General features: G+C 46.8%; 1 protein-coding gene across 4 annotated transcripts in view; it reads left to right on the plus strand.

The window, feature by feature from the left end:
* LOC105889852 (neuron navigator 1-like) overlaps positions 1–22767 on the plus strand; it is a 93060-nt gene that overhangs the window by 29156 nt on the left and 41137 nt on the right. For all 4 annotated transcript variants that reach the window (XM_031566564.2, XM_031566565.2, XM_031566567.2 and 1 more), the window contains exons 6-7: positions 8274–8376; positions 11193–11552. In XM_031566564.2, the coding sequence (XP_031422424.1) occupies positions 8274–8376; positions 11193–11552 (463 nt within the window). The remainder of the gene's footprint in view (positions 1–8273; positions 8377–11192; positions 11553–22767) is intronic.

Raw genomic sequence — 22767 nt, forward strand, 5'->3', positions numbered from 1 at the left:
GGTTTGTGCATGTCTTGTGATGTAGACTTTCTTTCAGAGTTTAATGGTTACCAGTGGTGTAAATGCTGGACTATCCAGGAGATCTTCAGCATAGTCCAGTGGGGTTTCAGAGTGAAGTGGGTACATCAGCCCAGAACCATCATTTTAGATCACTCTACCATCATCACTTGGAACTCAAACACCAAAACCGCTTGAGTCATGCAGATGTATTAGAGAGTCCATAGGCTTGGCTGACAGGATCTCACCATGCAAGCGAACGTCAAACGAGGTCTGTGTTTGCTGTGGCTGTGGCTGTGGCTGTGACCAATGCAAGTGCAGTGCTGTGTCTCCAAGGCCTGCCACACTTACAGTTTCCAAGTCTTCAAAGGTACTCCTACATCAGGCCTGTCACATTCAATGAAAGAGCGTCGCGGTGTGGTTGCTGTCGTAGGCTCTGATGGCTTAGCTGATGCATTCCTTGTTGACAAGCTGTTTTTCGCTCAGCTCTCTGTGTAGTGCGTGTCATATAGGGTCGATCCTATGGGGACGCTGAGCCCAGTTGGCTTAGTCGTGTTGTGCGGCGGTACGCGTCTCCGCGTTTGTTGTCGTGCGCCACAAATAGCCTCAGTGACTGTCAGTGTTTCCAGTGAGCGCACAGGGATGGTGCAGAACACATCTGAGCAAATTCCCCTGCATGTATGATTTCTCACTTCAACCAAATCCTCTCTGGGTTTGTCTGGTACGGGGAGCATACTGGAAGACAGTGTTTGGGAGGCAAACGTCTCCAGGGCTTGAGTTTGACTCGTTTTTGGGGGTTCTTCTTTCTTCACATGTATTGTCCAAGGCGTTCCAGCTGGTGGTTTCCCAATGTCCCCGTCCAGGGGAGAGAGCCAGGCGGGGCCTGAGGTCATCCTTCCTGCGCTCGGCTGTTGTATTGTTGACGCTCTGCTGTTGCACAAGAACAGCGAAGTGGCACCCTTTCCCAATTGCTTAAGTTTCACAGAAAAAGAAGGCAGAACAAAGACGTCACTTGAAGTTGCTTCTGGCTGGCTGTGAACAATTTTCTCCACATGGGCGCAAATTTTTATGGCCCCCTGCGCCAGACGAGCGCTCGGCCAGTGATAAGTGTAGCAATCCTCCCCCCCCCAGAACCAACACAGGATGCACAAGCACAGGCCTTGCCCAGCAGCGGGAGGTTTATTGTCAATGCAGCTGTGGCTGTTTGGTGCTTTACTGAGCCGCAGCAAGAGCTCATAAGCCCTCCAGTTGCTCGGCCACTCGGCCCACTGCCCGCTTGCCCGCTTGCCCACTCGGCCCACTGCCCACTTGCCACTGCCCACTCGGCCCACTGCCCACTTGCCCATATAGACTCGGCCCATTGCCCGCTCGTCCCACAACAAGCCACAGGCTAGCCAGATGGGAACCTATTTTGCCCATTATGAGAGCGAGGAGTTCATTTATAGGTCACCTTTGCTGTTCCAGTGAGCTGGGAGAGGATGCTGGAGAACAAGGGACCATGTTGGTCAGTTAGAGACTGTGTTTTGAAGTTTGTACAGTGAATGGTGCAGCATTGAATGTGACCATCATGGGAAAAAAACATCCAATTGGCAATGCTTTGCTTTTCAGCTGTTACTGTCTACACTTCTGATCTGATCATCACATGGTTTCTGGACATGTTTTGAATATGTGTGTTCAAGCGGGTCATCATGTGCTTTCACCACCCCAAACAGAGAACAAAGAGGTCTTGTGGAAGATTATGTAACAGTGACTTTACTTCAAAACAAATTTATTTAAAATGAAGGAAAAATAAATGCCACTAAGATTAAGATATTTGCTTTCATTTTTTTTTCATTTCCCTTTTTTTCTGCCTGTGGTTTTTGAGGATGCAGGAAGTCATTGAACTTTTGAAGGGATGTTTGCATCCAGCTGGTCATTTCCTTAGTCTCTCCTCCCTTGTCCTCTGAATTGCCAAAAGGCCTGTTGGCCACAGCGTTGGATGGCCAGAGCTCTCAGCACCAGATGTGAAGGATGGAGTCTGCATGTGTGTGTGTGTGTGTGTGTGTGTGTGTTTGTGTGTGTGCTTCATATCCTGTTTTTCATGTTGTCCGGGCCATCCTTTTGCCTCCAAGCAACATGAAAAAGGGTTTGAAAGGAAAGGAAACTCAAAACCCCCGAGATGAGACATCACAAGCGGTGCTGACAGCTGACGCCACTAAAGCTTTGGTTTTTCACTGCAGACTTTGTTTGGGTGACTGACACAATAGTGTCCCCATCAGTGGGACAGTGACATCTATGGAGAGGGAATTATATTTAGAAAAACTGTTTTTGTTATTGACTTTGAGATTGAGATTACTGTGTGATGAGATGTGACTCACTGGTGGCAAAAGAAGTCTATTTATAAACATGGCGTGCAAGACATCATGTGTTGTCATGCTTTAAGATACAAATGCCTTCGCTGAAAACCTCTTCAGAGGATAGAGCAACTTTGTCAGGTAACATTCTAATTTCCCTCACATTCTCAACTGGAATCACTTTGAATTCACAGCGAATCAGCTGGGAGGGTCAGTTCAAATTCTGCCATCTCCACTTTGCCTGATTTTACCGTAGCCTCGCAATTTAACATCCTCCTTACCAAGTGTGACCTATATAGACGCGGGTGAGAGAAAAGGAGCTTGCTCGACATTTAGCCAAAGGCGTGTCATCTCCTCGCTCCGAACTTGTCCGCTCTCTCCCCTCTCCTCTCTCTCCCCTTCTCCTCTCTCATCACTCTCTCTTCTCTTCTCTCCTCTGTCTCCCCTGTCCTCTCTTCCCTCTCGCCTCTCTCCTCTTTTCCCCCCTCACGTCCTTTTCCTCTCTCTCTCTCCTCTCGTTTTTCTTTTCACACCATCCTCCTCTTGCCTCCGAATCCTCTAATGAGACTCTTAGTCGTGACCTCTTCTGCAGCCATCCTCCCCGTGCTCTGGTTGCTCCCGTATTAGCAGTGTCTGTGCATTAGGAGTTCATTATCGACCCTCCTACAGTACAGTGGAGGACAGACACTCCCAGATAAGGCAGCACTATGAGTAAATGTATGAACTCATCTCAGTAGACTTCTAACTGCAGGGTACACCTACAGGCATGGTGCCCCATGCCTAATGACTCCAATCCTTCAGGATGGCGTGGACATTAACCATGGGGGAGACCGTGTAATGTATATCAAAGCTGTGCTGTACATGAATAATGAATAACAGTTTAAGGATTTTAAGTACTGTATATTTGCCCCCGTTCAACGTCAGTGTGACGCTGATTGATTGAAATACAGTAGTAATTTGTTACCAGTAAGACTCAAAGTAATCTCCAAAGTAAACTCCACGTCTCCTGTAAAAGTGGAGTGAAGTGCATTTGCGAAAAACAGTTGGCTTACAGTTCACGTTTGGCACAGTTGTGATTTCACGGTTGAATTCCACGTATTCGACTCAAAGTGTAAAAGATGCTGTACTGTGCACATTTCAGACCCCAGAGTTCTTGTGTGTCACACATCACTCACTTCTTATTGCGCCATCAGCCAGACGGATGAAGCCAGTTGCACAATAGCCCTCTGAGCTGCCAGGGCGGTGTCCCATGTGCTACGACTTGGAGGTTTGCCTCTGTGTTTTTCTCTTTGCTGTTTTTATGTTTTACTTTTTGCCAAGGATGTCCTTACCAAAGTCAGTTCCCACACATTTAAAACTCACATGCACACACTCGCACACTCTCGCACGCACTCACACACGCGCACGCACTCACACACCCCGAGATACAGTGTAATTACGTGGTCTATTTGCTACACTACAATTGAGTACACTACAATTTGTATTTCCACCCTCTCTGTTGTGTCACCCAATGAAAGTATTCAGCTGAGCTCAACCCCAAAGTGGTCCTGCACATGAAGTGCCTATCAAGCTCTTTATACAGGTCCATCCTCTCCAGGCTTTGTCTGCTCAATAACCAATGGAGTCTTTTTTCCTGGGTGCTGCAAAAGAGAGAAGAGGTTTCCTCTCAGCTTTGTGCCACTCCTTTTTCAAAGACCCCCTTCCACACACACACACACACACACACACACACACACACACACACACACACACACACACACACACACACACACACACACAGACACACACACACACACACACACACACACACGCACACACACACACACACAGACACACACACGCACACACACACACACACACACACACACACAGACACACACAGACACACACAGACACACACAGACACACACACACACACACACACACACACACACACACACACACACACACACACACACACACACACACACACACACCTCCTCCACCACCACCATCACCCCATTAGGATTCAGTGCGTGTTCCCACTTTGCCTCTGGCTTGCTTTAATCAGGCTGCATGCCTGCGAATGGGCAGCCAAAGACCAGATGAATTCTGGTGCGGTGCCTTTGACTCCACGCAACCCCCCTCCTATTGGCTCTCCATCACAAGAGGGTGAGCTCTGTGTGTGCGTGTGTGTGTGTGTGTGTGTGTGTGTGTGTGTGTGTGTGTGTGTGTGTGTGTGTGTGTGTGTGTGTGTGTGTGTGTGTGTGTGTGTGTGTGTGTGTGTGTGTGTGTATGATGGGGGGTGCAGGTGAAGGGCTTCCCCAGTTTAACCAGCCATACATGATTCATTTAACTCCCTCTGGGATTGGAGCTTGTGGCTGACAGAGAAATTTGCATCCCTAATTCCCCTAATTCTCCCGTAGTCCTGCTCACAGCTGCGTCTGGGCATATTTACAAAACAGGAAGTTGGAAGGCTCTGGCATGTCTGATGGAGAACTTAAAGGAGGAGACCTCCATTAACATAAACGGAAGCTGTGTTGAACATGTTAGCAGGATTGATTAGGTGCAGTGGGGGAGGATGTCTCTGATCCATTGGACAAACACCATACAAACCAAACTGATATAGACACTATCATCCACGTATTCATTCAGTTCAATATTTATGCCACTGGTAGGATTCGCTCACAGTGGCACTGCTGTTATATATTTAGAACAACAACACACAAAAACAGAAAGAATATTGAACCGTTCCTATCATGGTTATGAAAGCAAAAGAGGATGCAGAAGTCTTAATGCTGTTTTCAGTATGCATACTCTCATACTCAGAATCAAGCATACTCTGTACTTGTGAATGAAGTGTGACTAATGCATGTAGAACATCTTGTGCTGGGACAGACAAGGAAGAGAACCCAAGAAGAGCATAAACACTCCCGATTTAGGACATTTAAGAAATGAATTCATTACATTTCCTATTTTTAAATTGCTGTCTCCAAGACAACTCCATAATAGTGGCCATATGGTGCTGTAATTGACAGTGGCCTACACTACCAATGACTTCATCATCTCACGATTGAGCTTATTCACAGAAATGGGCCAATCAATGCATCATATTAACACAGACTTTCATGGGAAATCAATGTCTGATGTGTTGCCTCAGACTCAATCACACCCCCTCCCCTAAGCGTGTTTGTGAGATCGTTGCCATGGGCATGCTCAACTGCAGCTGTTAGTTAGTACGATGGACACCACCGAAGCGGGCCGTGACTCCCCTACTCTCACAGGGGGTCACTCCTGCATCGACCAGCTGGAGCAAGCCCATGCGCTGGGAGGGCGGGAGGTTCAGGTGGTAGCGGCAGTGGGAGGGTGTGTGAGAGGAAGGTCAGTTCCTGTTTCTCCTCTTGTCTTCTTCTCTTTCGCTTGGGATGCCTTTTCCACCCCTTCCGCGTCCCCTGTCCCAGCTGGAGGATGTGCTCCATTATTCCTGACAGCTGGACTCCTCCTGACCCATAATTGGAATTATTAAAATGGCGGATAAATCTTTTGTCTCCCCTACACCTCTGTAGGTGGCAAGCAGGGAGTTCAATTTTTTTTGTCCCCTTGTTAAATTCTGGCCTGATTAACTCAAATGAATGCAGAAAGCCTCCAGGGCTCCCTTGATACACACCGCCATTTGTCTCTATTTCCATTTCAAGGCATTGTTCCATTCAATCAAAATTCATATCTTACATCAGATTTTTCCTGTTGCCGTGTAAAGAGGCCGTTCTGTATTACAGAAGACTCGAGCAATTTGGCTTGATTGGCCGCTAAGACTAATGGCAGTCATCTCAGGGGTAAGAATAGAAATGAGTAAGTCTGGATTATTAGTCATCTCCGCCGTCAGCATTAACCATTGAAGCTCTAACCATTTACAGACTCATCCTCCCCACCAGCCCTACTCCGCAGCGATACATTATTGCGGCGTTATTAATTAATTAAGGGAGCATTCGTCATGCGCTGTGTGGAGCAAGCTTCTGAATGAAACACCAAAGAAGGGACGTTTAATCAAAGCCACTTCCTGCCGATTCATTCCGAGTCCTCAACATATAAGATAAAGCCATTCGGCTCATGATGTCTGTAGTCATGCAAGCGTCTCTCTGTCTCACAAGAGAAATAGATGGATTGAGAAATCCCTTTCCCCACCCCCCTCTCTCAACCTCTGACCTGTACCCGACCCCTCTCACCAACCCCTGAACCAGCCTAACCTTGAGAGGGTATTATATGGCCCTTATCCTAAAGGCCTTTGAAACGGGGTCAAAATCACACCACTTCATCTTCAGCTGTCAGAAGCCCAGATGTTGATGTGGAGCAATCAAGACTGTGAGCGGAGAGACCTTTAAGGCTTTGACTAATTAAGGACTGTCGAAGGGTGTGCCGTTTTTAGGAAGTGGTGTCATTAAGGGCAGCCTTATCACACTGGGAGACAAAGTGACTCTGTGTCGCTGCAACCCTAATGGGGTTTGGTTCTCCTCCTCCCAGTTACTCATCAGCTGAGAGTGTTTAAATGGTGTGTTAATCCCTGTTGAAAAAAGCATAATTACAACCTATTAACATCATCTTCAGTGCTACAATGTTACACTGGACTAAAACAAAATTCCCCTCAAAAAGAACTAAAATATTGTTGAAAATGGCAACAAATTAACAAAAAGCCTTTACTGTATGTTATGTGATATACTGTATTATAACTTGGATAAAGACCTTCACTAACTGTAAATCTACCACAGTACACCATGCAGGCTTTCTAGCATGTATACCTCCGATGTACTGACATAGCCCTACCTCCATCTCCCCACATAAGACCATAGGGAGAGAGCATGAGAAGCACCATTCTAGGGGGTCAGACTTGGGTGAACGGGACCCCCCTGTGCTCCCACTCCCCCGTGGTCCTGACAGCCTGGAGATCTTTGCTTTATCCCTGCACCGTCTGACCCGGTGACCAATTGTTGAGTCTCTTATCATGGCACAATCTGAGCCGATTAGCAAGAATAAAAAGTGGGTTTAGAGCGAATGGCAGCCTAATGTGTGGCCCAGTGGGAGCGCTGGCTGCATGGGGGCTGCTGAGGGGCCCTGCTGATTGGGCAGCCACCAGGATTAGAGGCTGGGGGGCTTATGGGAAGAGGTGCCAATGAAGGGCCTGTAAGAGGGGTCTCCCATGGCTGTGACAGGTGTGGCATTGGGGTGTGCCATGGTGTCAGTGCCCGCTGCTCATGCTGACCAATAGAGCGCAGGGATATTGGGCTCAGATGAGGCGGAGAGAAGCACAGAACCAGTGTAATCCTGTGATGCTCAGACATATTTTATATTCATGTCAGTCAAAGACATTTGATCTATATTACAGTAAGGCATATCCTTAGCCATAAAAAGGCTATGGGTGTGCCCGTAAGAATGGCTAAGAATAGTTGAACTGCAAGGGGTCCTATGACCCAAATGACAGGGACATTAGTCATGTGCTCCATAGGATAATCATTATTATCCTTATTATCATTATTAATCATTATTATTATTAGGCCAATGATAGGTGAAATAGGAAGTTTCATATGCAAGAACATCCCACAAATCATTGAATGTTGTGTTTACAAATAACTCGACAGGAATGAGGTGCATATGGAACGTTAGAGGGAACTTTTTTCAGAAATGCTATTCTCTCCATTGTCTGCTTTCACACAGTGGCTCCCCTGAAGTGCATTTACTGAAGCAAAGAAAAGGCAGACTTGAAACAGTCCTGATGGTCGGTCAGTTGAATGTCATCATGGGCTAGCCCCTTGGCATCTTGGCTGCCTCATCCAATCATGGCCCCCTGCTTGAGAGCTGTCATATTACAGGAGTACCTCCATTTCCTCTCTGGCTCGTCACATAAAACGGTCATGGTCAATAAACAACGTGTAAAATAACTCCATTTTCTCCTCTGCCTCCATTTCCCCACAGACCCAGAGTCACAGAGGAAGCGGACTGTTCAGAACGTCCTTGATCTCCGACAGAACCTGGAAGATACCATGTCCAGTCTGCGGGGGGCTCAGCTCAGTCACAGGTAATTTCTCCTCCCATTCTTTTTCCACAGCAGCACCGCCCATGAAAGTAATGTAATTGGAAAATAAAGAGCCGACTGTGTGACATATGGTATTTATCTTATCTCCAGTAAGTACGAATACATGTATCATGATCCTCTTTATACCACCAGGGCTGCATAACAAGCTCATCACCACCTAGTGCTGTTTCCCTCATGAAATTTCACACAAAAATAAACATCTGTTTCTACATATAAAATATACATATTAATACAGTGTAAATAAATAATTAGCATTAGTTAGCCTTTTTCAGCATCCCAGTGTAAATTTGGCAAATGAGAGAGAGCAGAGGGGAGGCTGTCAGTACCCAGTGGCCATGTTTACTTAGCCGTGGTGGGGCTGTTTACTGTTGTGAGTGTTTCTCCAGTCCGTCAGGAAGTACACTGCCTGTGAGTCCTCCGTTTAATAGTCTGTTAATGGGGGGGGGGCTGTGTGACTTGGTTCTGCTGGCAAAGGCTCAGAGCTTAGTGGCTTAGCAAGGTTGCCCATAAACTCAGTAATAAAACACAAAGTACAGTAGCTTTATACACTTGCCTGCTGTGCTGCTTTTGCCCTCTTTGTCATGTCTTAGCCCCATATTGGTTGTGCCTGTAGCCGTATGTCAGCTTAGCTTTGTTCTACCGTAGCCTGTTTCTTCTGAGCCAGACATGAACAGTGTTTTTTGTCCTAGCGCTTTACAGTCATTATCTACTGTGTTGTTGTGGCAAAATGGATTCAATTTGATTTTTTCCCATAATGTGTATTGGCAAAACAGTTTGACATACAAAAAAATAGTCAATAGCACTCAAACACACACTCAGGCACACACAAACCTACACTCATACACTCATACACACACACACACACACACACACACACACACACACACACACACACACACACACACACACACACACACACATACAAAGTACATCTAAACTCATCTGTGCACATCAATTTATATGTTCATTTTCTATCTTCTATCTTTCTGTCTTTGCCATGCTGTTCGTCTCCATTAATAGTAGTCTGAGACATTGGCTAGGTGCTATTTGCCGTGTGTCTCCTTTATCTTTGTTTAATTTCTGTAGTAAAGCCTGGTGCACTAATCACTAATTTTATGGCTTTTTCCAATGACCATAACTACTCCCTGCCTGCCTATTTCTTATGGAAAGGAGACAGCTTCTTGGACTGGACTGCACCTCCCAGACCTCTGCAGCAGCCCTCCATCCAAAGCCCTGCCTGCTTTTAATGGCTTTGTTAAATGCCCCATCAAAAGCCTCAATTACACTCACTGAAAGCATGAGGCAAGGAGAGGCTACTCAGAACCAGAGATCATTTACAGGGAAAACACACAACTCAGCACCTACCCTATACATTTCCCTACTGCAATCTGCTTCATTCTCCATTAGGCTACCTCTCCGCCTCTCCTGCTCTCTCTCTCTCTCTCTCTCTCTCTCTCTCTCTCTCTCTCTCTCTCTCTGAGTTGCCGGTCAGTTCCAAGCAGTTAGAATCCAGAGTATCTGCTATCTGCTGTCCTTGAGATTTCTCCGGCGTCGTCACTGAACCTTGGGTTTATTTTGCGCAACACCCTGTGGCTGCGAGACAGGGACATTTACAGTGTGCTTCCAAAGGTATCAGTCATATTCACAGTGCATCCTCTGGGAATGTCTCCACACTAAACCCACACAAAATAACCTCCACACTGGGTGAGTCCGCTGGGGTCGTGTCATGCAAATGCATGCATGTGCAACAGACGATATAGCAATGATCCTCTTGGTGGTGGTGTCCAGCAAGCCCTAAATCAGAGATGAGAATTCCAATGGGCCTGGTGCTGAAAGCTTGAGCTCGGGAACCTCCGGGAAGTAAGGCATGTCCGCCGATGCATAAAAACAGCAGACACCTGGAAACATAATAAAGCATTAGCCCTAGCCAAGGGGGCCCGTAGGACAGGATTTTATCCCAACACAGGGGCCCCGGCGATGACAAAAGAGGACAGGGGGGATGCAGACGTCAGCCACAAGGTCGCCCAAATCCCCAGCCATACACACACACACACACACAGACACACACACACACACACACACACACACACACACACACACACACACACACACACACACACACACAAACATACACACACACACAGCCGGAGTCATTTTTGGAAACATCTTAAGGAAGGGAGCAGTCCAGTGGCAGTCGGTCCAGAGAGCTTCAGTGACTCACATCCTGCTGAAAGGGCCGCATGTGAAAGGGGGGAAGGAAATGAGATGCATTTCCTATTTTTGACAGAGAGGGCGCTCAAACCCTCCCTTGGGATCAAGCTCGGTAGCCAGTAGTCAAGCACTCAGACACAGATGGTATTTGTTGTGGAAAAAATGTGTGTAATTCTGCAACCATTTAAGAAGTGATCACAGTAGTTTTTAGTGCATAAACATTTTATTGTATCTTAAAAAATACTCTCAAAAGTTACATTTAAAGCATATTAGGGAAACATATCTGAAACGTGAGGAATATCTACTTGTTCACAAAATAGTGGTAGAACATTCTAAGTAGTTACAACTCTCTGCTCCCAGGCTGGTCTTGCAGTGGAGCAGGGGATGATGGGGGGAGCACCTCGTGACTCTCTGTCTGCCTCATCCTGCCTACTCTCCTTTTGTGTCCCTGGAACTTCCCCATACATATTGTCTGTGTCATTTCATCTCAGTAAACTGCTTTATGTTCCACATGAACATTGAACACACGTATGGAATCTGATCTGACCTGAGCCATCCTGTACCCATCTTCTTCCCTCTCTTCCCAGTTGCTTAGAGAGCAGCGTGTGCTACGACAGCGACGAGACCAACGCGCGGAGCATCTCCAGCCTGTCCAACCGCTCGTCCCCGCTGTCCTGGCGACAGGGCCAGTCCAGCCCCCGGCTGCAGGCGGGCGACGCGCCGTCCTCCACGGGCAGCCCCGCCGCCCACACCAAACCCCTCCGCGTCTCCAGCCGCTTCAGCCAGATCCACCACATCCAGCTCATCGAGGGCGTCGACGACGAACTGGGTGACCTCAAGTCTGATTACCTGGGCGAGAGTAACCTTAAGGGGAAGAGCCTGAATGGAGATGAAGAGGATGATGATGATGTGGATGTGGAAGTCGATGACGACGACCTGGCCAATGGGTAAGAACTTTTTGTAAATATATAAGTATAGGTTAGTTTTTCTCTGTTGATATTTCTTAGACAGTGGGTGTTTAGGATTTGGTTCAAACACCTACAATTGCAGCATTTATGTGTCTTGAACACTTACAGAGTAATCAACCCACTTAAAAATAGCACGTAATGTCTCTAATTCATTCTAAAGTCTAAAGTGCATAAAACCTTGCTCTCACTGCTGCACAATACAGGTTTGTTGACTGTTTTGGAAAAACACACAGCCTTGTTTGTGCCATTCAGTCATTTGTTAGCAGTTAAGAGCTCTGCTGAGGTCACTCCAACCCGTGGCATATGACTTCAAAGCGGAACGGCGTAATGACCAACTGTTATGAGATGAATTATAAAAAGGCCCCTCACATTGCCGTCCAATTCACAATCAGCTTTGGGGCCTCCTGCTGCGCTAGTCGTGTCATGCTCTGCCCCAGGCTTCCTAACAGTGCTGACTGCGTCACGGCTAGCTGCGGGGCTCCTGTTGGAACAGAGGCCTCACCCCCTAACCCCCCCCCCCTTTCTGGATCTGTTGTGTGGAGCTGAATGGAATTTTGGTGGGCTACTAGTGGGCCTACTGTTGGGCCTCTTAAGAAAGTGTGTACGTTGGTTTGGGGAGACTGTGCGTGTGTGTGTGTTTCTGTTTCAGGGAGTGTGACTATCTAAGCGTATTATTCAGTCTGTGTGTGTCCATGCGTGTTTATGAGTGTGTGACTTCATGCTTGTCCTGGTGTGTTTTGGTGTGTTTTTGGAAGCCTTTCTATAATAGAATGTAATAATTTGTGTTTGTGTATTATTCTGACACAAGTTATTTTGTAAGAGAACAGCCCTGAAGCTAGGACTAAGGGTGTTTAAACATTTGTGGAAGTCTAAATTAGAAAATGATGTTGTTGTAGCCATGGGCATTGCTTTGAAGTCCCTCCGCACCGCTGGTGGAGTCCAGAGGGATTGACCACGGGGGGCATGGTCTGGGGTCCAGATATGTTTATGATGGTGTTTTAGCATTTGGGATAAGCCTCTGTTTGAATTCAGCAGCCAAGCATCTAAAGTCTTTGTTTTGTAATTGCTGATGAAAAGAAAGAACGCTCTGTTCTCTTGAGTATCAATCAAAGTATCAACAACATCTGAAGATGACTCCATAAAGTCTTGGAAGATAACCATTACAGTATAATAGCAAGTTTATTGCAGTGAGCTAAACCTCAGGTCGTTTAACTTTAATGGCGTTTGGATGTTCTCCTCCATGGCTACATTTCTGCTTCATCAGCACCTAGCTACCTTTGGAGCCCTGACCCTTGACCTCTCACACCTCCAATCCATTCACATCCGGCAGTCTGTCAGTTCTAGTCCTGACGTCCTCTGTAGGGAGAGGGAGGTTGCAAACACATTCTATTACACAGCCCTTAGCTGTGCCATTACTGCAACACTGACACACAAACCATTAGTATGTAACAATACTATCTGTGCTTACATAACCCAAACCATATCCCTAATCCTAACTTTACCATGTAGTTAAATGTAATTATAAAACCATCTTTGATCTTTGTAGTCTGTTTTTGTCACTCAATGTGTGACGGTATATTTAACACTTGGCTCTGTAATATTAAGTTGTGCAGAAGTTATTTTCTGCTACCTCTCGCTAGCTTTGGCTTTGCCCTCCTCCACTCACTGGTGTGATTGAATCATGTAAATGGCCCTCAGGTTTGCTGAGAAGGAAGTTTTCCCAAGCAGATAATGGATAAATGGGGCAGAGAATTAGGTCTATTTCCTGTCGAATATCAAACACTTCCTGCACTGTATTGTAACTTTAAGTGTTTGTGTGTGTGTGTGTGTGTGTGTGTGTGTGTGTGTGTGTGTGTGTGTGTGTGCATGTGTGTGTGTATGCACACGCACGTGTCGTGTGTCCATTTCTCTACACACCATTCTCTACACAGGGTAAGATTAGCGTGTGTGTGTGTCTATTGAACACCAGTGACAGACTCCTTACCCACTCACTCCACTCTCATCATCTCTGCATTTGTAATCGTATCCAAAGAGATTGGCTCATTGACACAAACAGGGGGCAAACATGGTGGAAAGATTTGTGTGATGAGGCGTCGTGTTCTTCATGCTTTCGCGAGCACACCCGTGTTTGTGTTGGAGTGCCATCGCCCCGTCTGAATCCCTGTGCCAAGTAAAGGGGGTATGACGAAGCCCCCTGGATCCTGGACACGGGTCATAACTCTGTGCCCTGCGAGATGCAATGCACGTCCAGAGGGAGCCCTTCGGACAGAGGACTACGCCAGCCAAGTCCTCCCCCTCCCATAGAACATAAAAAAAGAAACGCATGGAGTCACACAAAACAAACTGTAACTCTGTCAGGCGGCGTGATTCGTTTTTGGACACATCGAGCCGGGGCTTAGCGTCTCGGGCCGCGTGGGCGTCTGTTTGAGTTGGCCCTGCCTAATTACTGCAGAGGAGAATCTTTTTGTGGGACTTACAGCTCTGTGCTTTTGGGGGGGGGGGGGGGGGGGGGGTACATGGAGACAGAAGTAGATTAATGAGGTTCCAAGCCTATCTGCTTGTCAGTCAGTTTGACATGAAAAATATGTTTTCACCAAAAAATATGCTTTATTTTTTATTATTTTTTGGATTTTCAAATGCTCTTGCGTGTTCTGTTTCCCTCACAGGACCCCAGTGTTTGTGACGGGACCAGGGAAAGCAGAGGAGGTTTAGAGAGATCTGTTCCATATTAGTCCATTTATCGCAAGGTTGGCAACACGAGATGCAGGCAGTATTTAAACCAGGTTTCTCCTGAAATCGAATCCAGAGCTAGTAATCTTGGTGCCTTATCAGCACTGTTGGGACAGGTGCTCCATTATAAATGCTTAGTGGGGATAGTTCTCACTCGTACACCCACACTAGCACACCAGAAGACAAGTGCAATTTTTTTTTATGCCACCATATGGAGCTTTGGCTTGTTTCTATGGCAACCGCACTCCTCAAAAACCTATGCTGGACTTTTGCTTTTATTTGATTTATTAAGCGGTTCGAGGGTGTTTGTACGTGACTGTGTGATAGTAGGTCAAGCACCTGTGCATACACCTGCTCTTGCTCGTAACAAACAAGATTGCGGTCACGGTCATAATGGGGGTTGGATCGAGGAACTCCATTCCGATTCCTCACCCCTTTTAAAAACTTGTTGAGTCAGATCCCCACTGCGGCATCGTCAGGCTAACACTGCACTTTGTGTTCTCGAGAGTAAGTCTGTGAAGATGTTGGCTTTGTGTCATGGCTGTGTAATCCACTTTCAAGCTGGAAGCTCACAACAGAGTTTGGATAAAGAACCTGTGGCCTGACGCATTCTTTCGGCTTCATCCATACCATTGCCATGGCAACTGTGACAAAGCTGACGGAGCAGCAGGAAATCAATCTCCTCGGGACTAAGGCCCCCCTCAGGGGGAACTTTGTCTCCGGTGTGGGAGCTACGGTTCTTCTAGATTTAGGGTGTGAATGTGCATTTGTAGTGTGTCTGTGGGTGTGTGTGCGTGTAGGTGGATAGGGGTCTACCTGTATGGAAATGCTGGAACGAGTGGAATGCTTACAGTATTCCTCTATGACAAACAAATGTCATGATAGACACCGAACAATAATCAACTATCCTGTTTACATTGAGGCTTTTTCAGCTTGAATCTCACATTGTCTCTGTACTGCAGTCACCACTGAGAGGATCAAGCTTCATATCACATCATAGAGAAGACAGAATTGATTTTTTCATTCCTAGAATATGACTTGAATATGACTAGCTCAGTTAGCTGACTGAGCATTATGCACCCATCCTCAACATGTGGCCAGTCAGACACAAATATTTGATGCAGTTGCTCTTTCACACATGGACTTCATTTCCCATGGGACTACGCATGCAGTTCTCCATTAGTAAAGAGACTAGAAGAGCTACCGGGAAACTCATATCCTAATGCCACCATTTTTACGAAGCTGTGTGAATGCGTATAGAGGAGGTAATGGAGTTAAGTCCAGCCATAATGTGTTAAGTTCCTTTGTAAGGGCGCAGCCAATGAAGTAAACAGGTTCCCTATTTTTAGTTAATGATTATGATATGGCTAACAACACATTTCCTTAAAAGCCTTTGTTCTACAGTTCTAAAGAAAAAGGCTAACATGGCCTCCTTTCAAACATGTGCCTTTGCTTGCGCACAGTCCAGCGTGAGAGACCCAATATATAACCTAAATGTTTTCAGACAAGTGTCCTTTTTCATCCTCTACTAATATGTCAGGGATTTCTAAGTCTTGGTCCCTTTCTCTCTCTCTCCCTCTCTCTCTCTCTCTCTCTCTCTCAAAACACTTTTATAAATAATTTTTACCATGGATCATTGCAAATTCAGAAAGCTCCCAGAATCGATATGGTTATTGCCAGTGACCTAAAAAAAACTGGCATTAATTTCAATCATGTGAAGGAAATCACATTCATCAGAATGGCAAATGCACCCTGCTGATTTCATCACACCACACACATTAATCAAGTCACGTTGCTTGACATAATTGGGATATTTGGCTGCTTAAAAGACTGCTGTGGTTGAGTAATGCATTTGTTGGAGGGGGGTGGAGATGGCATGGCCAGAAATATGTTTATTTTTTCCCCCTCTCCTCTCCTCTCCTCTCTTCTCCTCTCCTCTCCTCTCCTCCCTGAAGCCAAGGGTTTGACAACATCCCTCCTGGGTCATCATTTATTTCTCACATCATGTTTTATACATGACCCCTCCCTATCACTCAAGGCTTTGTCTCCGCTCCAATGCGCTTCTGCTGTACATTAAGTGGGTGATGTACCTAAGGCCCGGTTGTTTACGAACAAACACAACAGTTTTCTCTTGATCTGAGGAAACAGCCATATTTGGGTTTATAGTTATAGGGGATAGCGCTAACCCATTTACTATTACAGTGTGTAGTGAAAGTACAGAGTGTAGACGAAATGTGGGTTTAGTGCAGCAACCTTTACGGAGGGGTTGTGAGGTAGAATACATAATACATTCGTGTTGGTTTACTGTGTCATCCAGAAGTTTAGTCTTAATTTGACGTGAACTTGAGCACATTTCTGTATTATGAGTTGGAAGTCTTCAGTCATGAGCTAGACATAGTTTTCACATGTGTCATCCCCCCCTCCTCTATCAGTTTTCACTACATCAATCTCACTTTCCAATTTCCCCTTCTCCTGAGGGGTCAGGGGGAGTCTCCGTGTAGCTCACGGGGGGCGGGGGGGAGTGTGTACCTCCACCTAAGCCGTATTTCCCCCTGCTAATCACACAGACACACACACACACACACACACACACACACACACACACAGACACAGACACACACACACACACACACACACACACACACACACACACACATACACACACACACACACACACATATCCAGGGGAGTTCAGCTCAGCTCAGCTCACGTCATGCCTGCACAGGAAACACCAGGGAGGGGTGGCGCGATCCAAGACTCCGTATGGGACCCCGTACGGGGTCAGATGTTCAGAGGGGAGGGGGGGAGGGGGTTGCTATGTTAGGAGGTAGGAGGTCCGCGTGTAGGTATTATTGCTGTGAGATGTGAGTCAGAACCCTGTCTGCCCTCTTTAAGTACCCCGGGGCAGTCCAAACAGGAAGAATGTACCTGTGTGTGACTGAGGCCCCAATTTGAAGCACTAAATATAGTGATTAAGCGTGTGTTGTCCCACTCAAACTCAGTGTTTTGAGTCACCATAGACTTCCTGAGAACACCCTAGGTTGAGTCATAGCACCCCTACAGGTCTTTATTGAACAACAGCTGTGAGTCACCAGACACTACATGTATGTTCACCAGCTTGATTTACAAAACACACACACACACACACACACACACACACACACACACACACACAAACACACACACACACACACACACACACACACACACACACACACACACACTCCGTGTTGTGCTCGGCAGCTTTTGCAAGGGCACACACACCAGTGTACCCCCGCTGCAGTTCCCGTCAAGTCCTAAGCAAAGTGTTTTCCCAAGCGCTGAGGCAGTCTCATGAGTTACACTCTGCAATGCATCACACATGCCTGACACCCCGCAGGACATCCAATCCATCACACACACCACGGTGTACAGGGGAAACAGAGTGCCTTGCAGTATACACACACTGTAGGGTAGATTACATTATGTGTGAGTGTGTGTATATCAGTTTAGCAAAATGTTATTGACCAGCAAAAAGGCACTAGAGCGTTCGGTGTGTTCGGGAATGGAGTGCACTTTCCAGTCATCCTGCAGTGCTGCTGCGGCGGTGGTGGTGTTGCATTATGTGGGCTTGCGCGGCGAGGTGTAATTGCCAAACAATAGGCGCGAGATCCCACGTGCTCACATGGTGACTACCCACCGAGGGAGGTTGTGGTTCCGCGTTTGTTGTGGCGGCTTTCCTGGGCCTCTGATTGGTCGCTCGTGTCGCTCGTTTTCCGCCCCGCTGCCCACAGACGCTCCATTTAAGGTAGGGGGTGGGGGGCGCCTGTGGTGCGATGGAGAGCCACGCCGTTGCCATGGAGACGCAGCAGCCACTCATGCAGGGTGCTCCTCTAGAGGCAGGCTCGTCTGTGCTGGTTTGCATGAGTAGTGTAAACTGTGTTGTGTCTCTTAGTCTGTAAAGTGCAAACACACACACAGAGAAAAAAAACAATGTTTTCTAGGATTAAGGGGTTATAATGAATGCAGATGAGCTTGCTTTATTCCCCGCACAAACAGTGTCTGTTTGCTCAGTCACTCTTACACGACGGATGCTGAATGGATTGGACCTTAGCTTGATGTCCATCTTAAGTGTGATTCAGACTGCAGAAGACCAGACAAGAGTTCTTTCATAACATGTGTGTTTTCTCTAACACTCGTGTGTCCCCTTGTTGCTTATTTACTTGTTTGTTCAGTTTATGGCCCAGTTGTTTTCCTATCACGTCTACGCCAGAACCTCCCTGTTATCATGGCCCAGCACCCGTGATGTCCACATGCTGACCATATGTTTTTTTTTTAAAAGCACACAGTGCTACACCCAAGCCCTTGCATTACCTCAGTGCAGTGTGCAAACACAACCAGATGACATGGCATCCCTTCCAATTATTCAGTCCAGTGTGTTTAATGTTTTTAATTTCACCTCCAAACACCCAACCCCCCCCTCCCTGTCCCCCCCCCCCCCCCGCCTTGCTCCCCCGTGTGGACCTCTCGGTTTCCTGCTGTGTCGGGTGTCACACTAAGTGAAGCCAACACCCATCCATTATTATTTTATAGGCCTGACAACTGAGCGGAGAGATACTTAGATAGCCTTCATGCCTAGCACACACATCCATTCCCCTGGGGGAAGCACTCGGCCACAGAGTCCATAAAGATGGGTGACCTTTTCTGGCTCTTGACACCCCCTGCTGGACAATAAGTGTAATTGTCAAATTGCCTGGAGTTTTATTTTTTCCTGGTTGTGAAAGAGTTTCTCACTTGCCATTGCATCTTCTTCATTAAAAATGTTTGTTATTCCTGTCTTTGCATGTTATAGTGTCAGTTGCTGGCATTGCCTCAAGTTCAGCTGTCTTTCAGCGAGTTAAAACATGTCAACATGTCATACCTCAAAGCTCTGTGTTGTTATGTCTCCACTGCAGTTCCCAGTCTCACTTCATAGCAGTCAAATCAGGTGAGCAGGCAGTAAACAGTGGACTGGAAGGAGGGGTGGGGATCGTCTGAGAGGAATAACCCATCAGAGTGACATGATATTTGGAGAATTATATCAGAGGAGAGACCCTGCGTAAAATCATCCCATCTGGATCTCATCCACATCCCCCCTGAGTCACAGGGCCAGACCCCAGCGTGTTGTTAATATAAAACATCCCCCCCCCCAGAACCTGATATCCCTTAGTGACTACACCCTCCAGCCTGTGCTGATAGTCACACTGACGTGAACCTGACTCATACCTCATGGTGGGGGAGTCTGTCAAATCAATGGGATCAGTGTGGAGTACAGTTCAAATTCACATGAACAGGTGTGTGTGTGTGTGTGTGTGTGTGTGTCTAAGTGATTGACAGGGGAGGTCAATATGTGTGTGGGTGTCTGAGAGCGAAAGAAGTAGAAAGATAAAAAGGGAATGAAGTGAATGGAAATATGTGTGTGTGTGTGTGTGTGTGTGTGTGAGAGAGAGATCCTGTCTTTAATTCCAAGAGAATAGAGGATATCCCGTCAGCCCCAAATCCAAAAGCATTTTAAGTGTTACAGCGAGATTAAACCCAAACCAACTAACTCCATAGGATTAAACTCTCTGAGGTCACGGCCCCTCAGGTATTGTCCACTGCCCACTCCGTCAGCAGCAGGGAGCCTCCTCCACCACTGAGTGGACCTGCAGTGGGTTTGCATCTCCATTGAGCCACAGGGGCCACATCCCTCGGGGCCCCCGGCCCCTCCCTCCCTCCCTCACGCCCACTCTCTCTCATTATCTGCTTTTTCCCATAGCATAGGAATGACCATAGCCTGGCTGTGGCTTGTCCCAGTGGCACAAGAGAAGCCAGACTCTCTCTCTCTCTCTCTCTCTCTCTCTCTCTCTCTCTCTCTGCACTACTGACACTATGCAGGGCTGTGACTCAAACGTCCATGATAAACAGGCCTGCAGCATCAGGAGCCACGACTGTGCCCCACCAGGTGGATGCCATGTGAGGTTGGCACTCCTGGTCGGGTGCTATTGGGAGAATGGTGCTCTTTGTTAAATGAAGAGTGATTTAATCTGTAATCGCATGGGCCAAGAGAGTCAGGTCTGGCGTGAACCCAGCTGGCACTTCCATCTCTCCCTGCCAACCCCCCCCCCCCCCCCCCCCCCCCCTGCAGAGATGTTCAGAGTGCAAGCAGTGGAAAGAGAGGAGGGGGAGCCCTCAGCTCAGGTTAGGGGTCCCCTAAGACACTCAGCAATGAGTTTAACCCTGAAAGCCATCCATTAAAATGACAACAGCATTCTCTGCTGGTTTATTAAGAAGATTAAGAACACTAGCATTTTCTTTGTATCGTTCTAAGGATTTAATTTTTTTCAAAAGCCAATAGTTCTGTTATTTTCTGAAGTCTTTGCTTGCTTTCGTGATTGATCCATTTTGTCGGGTTACCGTGGCCCACGACCCACAGCACGCAAATGTACAAAATGTTCCTTTTGGTGGGGACGCTGCTGCAGCGGCGTGCTGGGGTGGCGTCGGTTACCTGCTCCTTTTGTGTCTTTGTTTCCCCTGTCGTGTGTCCACTCTGCCCGCCCAGCTCAGCGTGAAATCGATTGCTTCTCCTGTCATTTGATGACATTCTCAGGCGGAAGGAGACGCATCGCTCCTTTGTTTGCCTTAATCATGCACTGGGTGGCTTCCAAGTGATGATATTGATGATTTATTTATGACATGATGGTTCATGGCTTATTGTCCCATAGGCTGTAATATTGTTTTATAATAACCTTGTGTGTTATTTGTTATTAGAAATACATGCATAGATTTTAAGTAATATTCTATTGTGGCCTAATGGTTTAGGAGGTCACTGTAAATTAGTTTTGTCGTGATGTCTCAATGTCCTGAGAAGTGTGTGTCTGTAATGAAATCCCTTTGTCTTTTGGATGGCTTAGTCCATCAAAGGAGGATATACAGTAATATGAATACTGTGCACTCACAACTCAACAACCCCTCTTTCTATTCATAATCTAATGGCCCCCTCCTGAGAAAAGGATTTAGGCTGGTCTAGGACATCATTTTGGATGTGAATGTTATGTCCCCATTCAAAATAATGATTAGGGCTGGGTCAAGTGTCTTATTGAGTTTAATCTCTGGCAAAGGGAAACAGTCATACAATAAACGGCATGCCCTCTGATTTAGCTTTGTGTGATATGAAGCCTTAAGGTCAGATATGAAGAATCCTGAGGCCCTTATTTGCTGTGACTTTATGGACATCCATTCTTCATAGTATCATTTATTGCAGCTCTACAGATGGACTTTAATGGACACTTTGTCACAGAGCTCAGTTGGACCTCGGTTTTATATACACTTTTTCCTTATGCTTTTTTTTCCGTGGCACTTTCACCAGACTCCACCACCACAGAGCAGGCTGCCAGCCTCCAGGCTTGGTTATTTTCTCTGAAATTTGCTATGCAGAATATGTTTTCGCCATCAATTGCCCCAAAGCGCAGCCGTGGCGAGCCAACTCAATGGAGCATCCCCCATTCAAATAAACCAGCTCACAATGCAGCCTCTTTCTACCCACTGCGAAATACTTCCACGGGGGACACAACTGCTAGGCTGGGGATCGTTCAGCAGTGTACACAGAAGGGCCAAAAATCCACTTATTCTCCACTGGCGAAGAATACGCTACAGTTCCATGGGCCGGCTCCAGCGAGCCAATGAACACATTCCATACGCAGACTTGGAAAATATACAGAAGACCCCAAAGGTGGTCAGTGGAATGTACAGGGGTTGGGTTTTTAAAATGGCCACTTCAGGTTAAGGTCAACCCCAGCAGCTGACACAGACCTTATGTTGTATCGTGGCAAAAACACTTCAGTCATTTGTCAGACAGTGCAAGTATCAGATTTCTTTCTGTAATGCCAGGAATTTTCATTTGAAGCCTTTGTAAATTCCTGGACGCAGACAATAGAAAATGGCTCTTGAAATGGCTTTTTATTTTATTGTGCTCCATCATTCTTTGCCACTGGCAAGAGAGCGGTGACACTGGCAAGTGAGCGGTGACAGTGGAACCCCCTGTGGAATAGACTTCTTTGGTTAAGGCATTTCTGAGAGGTGGGACACATGACAATGAGACAGGAGCCTCATCTGTGCCAGGGTTCGGCACTGTGAGACGTGTCAAAATGAGGCCTCTAGGCGCTGTCGAGGCCCTGACAGCAGAGACCCATAGTAATATCACTCAGTCAACACTGAGCATTGTGTTTTTGTGTGGGTGAGTTTAGATCCTCAAACAAATAGCGCCAGTATACAAGCTCACTCATATCTGCCGTGGAAAAAGACTGTCTGTGTTTTCATCATAGCTTTCAGTTTAGATTTGTGTGAGTGCCTTTGATGCAGAGGAGGTGAGCTTGTCAGAAGTGGTTCGGGGAGGTGCTGAAATTTACAGCCTTTCCCACGGGCCTGTGTGTGTGTGTGTCTTAGAAGCTGCATGAGGCCGGGGTGG

The sequence above is a fragment of the Clupea harengus genome, chromosome 4 (assembly GCF_900700415.2).
Source record: "Clupea harengus chromosome 4, Ch_v2.0.2, whole genome shotgun sequence".
In the NCBI taxonomy this organism is placed as follows: Eukaryota; Metazoa; Chordata; class Actinopteri; order Clupeiformes; family Clupeidae; genus Clupea; species Clupea harengus.